At 49.5% G+C, this 2,583-nt stretch overlaps 1 protein-coding gene across 1 annotated transcript in view; it reads right to left on the bottom strand.

The window, feature by feature from the left end:
* Positions 1 to 1,135: 1,135 nt before the first annotated feature.
* The window catches only part of SLAMF7 (SLAM family member 7), a 19,515-nt gene continuing 18,067 nt past the window's right edge, over positions 1,136 to 2,583 (bottom strand). Inside the window, exons 6-7 of the mRNA XM_005857757.2 lie at positions 2,197 to 2,259; positions 1,136 to 1,401 (exon numbers count right to left, since the gene is read on the bottom strand). Coding sequence (XP_005857819.1) covers positions 1,330 to 1,401; positions 2,197 to 2,259 — 135 coding nt within the window. The 3' untranslated portion in view covers positions 1,136 to 1,329. The remainder of the gene's footprint in view (positions 1,402 to 2,196; positions 2,260 to 2,583) is intronic.

A 2,583-nucleotide genomic window follows, 5' to 3' on the forward strand; every position in this document is an offset into this window, starting at 1 on the left:
AGCCGGGTCCCGCTCAGCATCAGGCTAGTGACAGTCCATCAGTCCATTGTGTGTGGGGTCCACATGGCCATGGCAAATGCAGGAAACAGGAGCGAGAGAGCCCCAAAAGTCAGGAGTCAAGAGCAACCAAGAGAACGAACGTCTTTATTCAGGGGAATAAATACCCCACGTTACATGCCCTTGCAGTGGCCACACCTATTCTGGCCAGTGGGCTGTTCTGAGGTGTGACTGACAGCAAGCACTTTCCTTTTGTCACCCTCAGTTTACTGGGCGTGTGTCTATTCTCCTCTCTGTCCAATCTGTGGGAATAGACCTGTGGCTCCCTGGGGAGTGCAAAGCTTTAGCGTTCTGGTGAAACTGCCCAAATGACATTCCCGTAATATTTGGCCTCCTCTTTGCTCCTTTACTGGTATTAACAACTAGAGGCCCGGTGAACAAAATTTGTGCACTGGGGGAGGGGGGTCCCCTCAGCCTGGCCTGCACCCTCTCTCAATCTGGGACCACTGGTTCCAAACTGCTTGCCTGCATGCCTGCCTGATCACCCCTAATCCCTCTGCCTGCATGCCCCATCGCCCCAAACCACTTGCCTGCCTGCCCCATCACCCCAAACCACTCGCCTTCCTGCCTCATCGCCCCAAACCACTCGCCTGCCTGCCTCATCACCCCTAATCACTCGCATGAATGCCCCTAACTGCTGGCCTGCCTGCCTGATCACCCCTAACCACTCTGCCTGCCTGCCTGATCACCCATAACTGCTCTCCTGCCTGCCTGATTGCCCCTAACCACTTCTGCCTGCCAGCCTGATCACCCCCTAACCACTCCCTTGCCAGCCTGATTGACGCCGAACTGCTCCCCTGCCGGCCCGATCTCCCCCAACTGCCATCCCCTGCAGGCCTGGTTGCCCCCAACTGCCTTCCCCTGCAGGCCTGGTCATCCCCAACTGCCCTCCCTTGCTGGCCTGGTCAACCCCAACTGACCACCCCTGCTGGCCTGGTCGCCCCTAACTGCCCTCCCTTGCTGGCCTGATCACCTACAACTGCCTTACCCTGCTGGCCATCTTGGGGCTGTGCATGCTGCCATCTTTGAGGGCGGGACAGTCAATTAGCATATTCCCCCCTCCTTATCTGTGGGCACCGCCATCTTTGGGATGGTGTGAGGGTCAATTAGCATATTCCCTCTTTATTAGATAGGATTAGCTAATTACAATAGCATTGAAAGGATAGTTTTCCAGGAAGGAACTGTGTTCTTTGTTCTTCCTCAGTTTTTCTGGTCATGTCATTGAATTCGTTTGTTTTCTTTGGGATGACACAGGAGGGAGTGCAGTGCTGTTTAGATGACTTTCTCGTAGATAAATAGCTTTGGTGTGTCTGGCGATGTGGGCAGTGAGTGGGGTTTCTCCATCTGCCAAGCAAACACAAGAATGTAGAGCGCTGAAGGTAGGCAGGCCTCCGTACCCCTCACGGATACTCTTCACCTCCAAGGTTAACCCAAGCCTCCCAACTGCGCCTGCTCCACTGTGTGATCACTCCGACCTTAGAGAAACCATGCCTTGAGGTTAACCCACATTTATCGTGTTGAACGCTTAAGGAGCTGAACTTTTCTTCCAATAATCCACCAGAACCAACCTTTCCTTTTACTAAGTAAACTGCTTTCCCATTCTCATCTATTCTGATCTGGTCTGAAGGGGAGACAGAAGGCATCACTGCTTCTGCCAAGTGTGATCTGTGAAGGAATGAACTTTAAAGCTTACTACCTTTGCAGGTAGACTCAGTGGGGTGTGCAAACCAGATGCATCATAGGTAGAATACAGAAAAGCAAAGCAAACCTCTCCTGCTTCCAGTTAACTGGTGGCTCAGAAGCAAGCTGAGTCTCCTCCCAGGCACAGCCTCCCACAGCCTTTTCTACCTTATCCGTGTCCCCAGTCAGCGTCCTGCTGATTTTTCTACCATTCTTACCTAGAAGCTCTCTCCTACTCTGTTTGTTCCACATTACCCCCATTTGATTCCTAAACACAATTCTCATCTAGTCTCTATATTCTATGTAATTGTAAGCAAAGGGAATGGGGACATCCTGGGGAACTTCTAATTCCATACCAGGAAACATGAAATCCCTGGGGCCCAAGAAATTTTAAACTAAGATTGAACTAGCAGAAGTGATAGAACAACTAAGATGAAACTCAGCTCTAATGCTTCTTACCTTTTGGGGTATTTGCACTGTGCAATAAAGAGGATGTACTGAATTTTCCTCTGGAATAGTTTTCTATTTAAAAAAAAAAGAAGAAGAAATCATCATCCATCATCTGGGTCACATAAACAAGGCCAAAGAGATACCGAGAACCCAAAGGAAAGAAAGCAGAGAAGGGAGGAGAAAGCGAGAGGGACAGAAGGTTCTGGAACAGGAATGGGTAGTGGAAAGTGCTCTTGTTGATGTCTGTAATTATAATTATTAATAATTTGTTCACAAAATAATCAGATTATTTTAAAACTGTGTTGTGTTTAAGTGAACTTAAAATATGTAAGATCTAGCACTAGCCAGTTTGGCTCAGTGGATAGAGCGTCGGCCTGCGGACTAAAGGGTCCTGGG

The sequence above is a fragment of the Myotis brandtii genome, unplaced genomic scaffold (genome assembly GCF_000412655.1).
Source record: "Myotis brandtii unplaced genomic scaffold, ASM41265v1 scaffold1120, whole genome shotgun sequence".
NCBI classification, from domain to species: domain Eukaryota; kingdom Metazoa; phylum Chordata; class Mammalia; order Chiroptera; family Vespertilionidae; genus Myotis; species Myotis brandtii.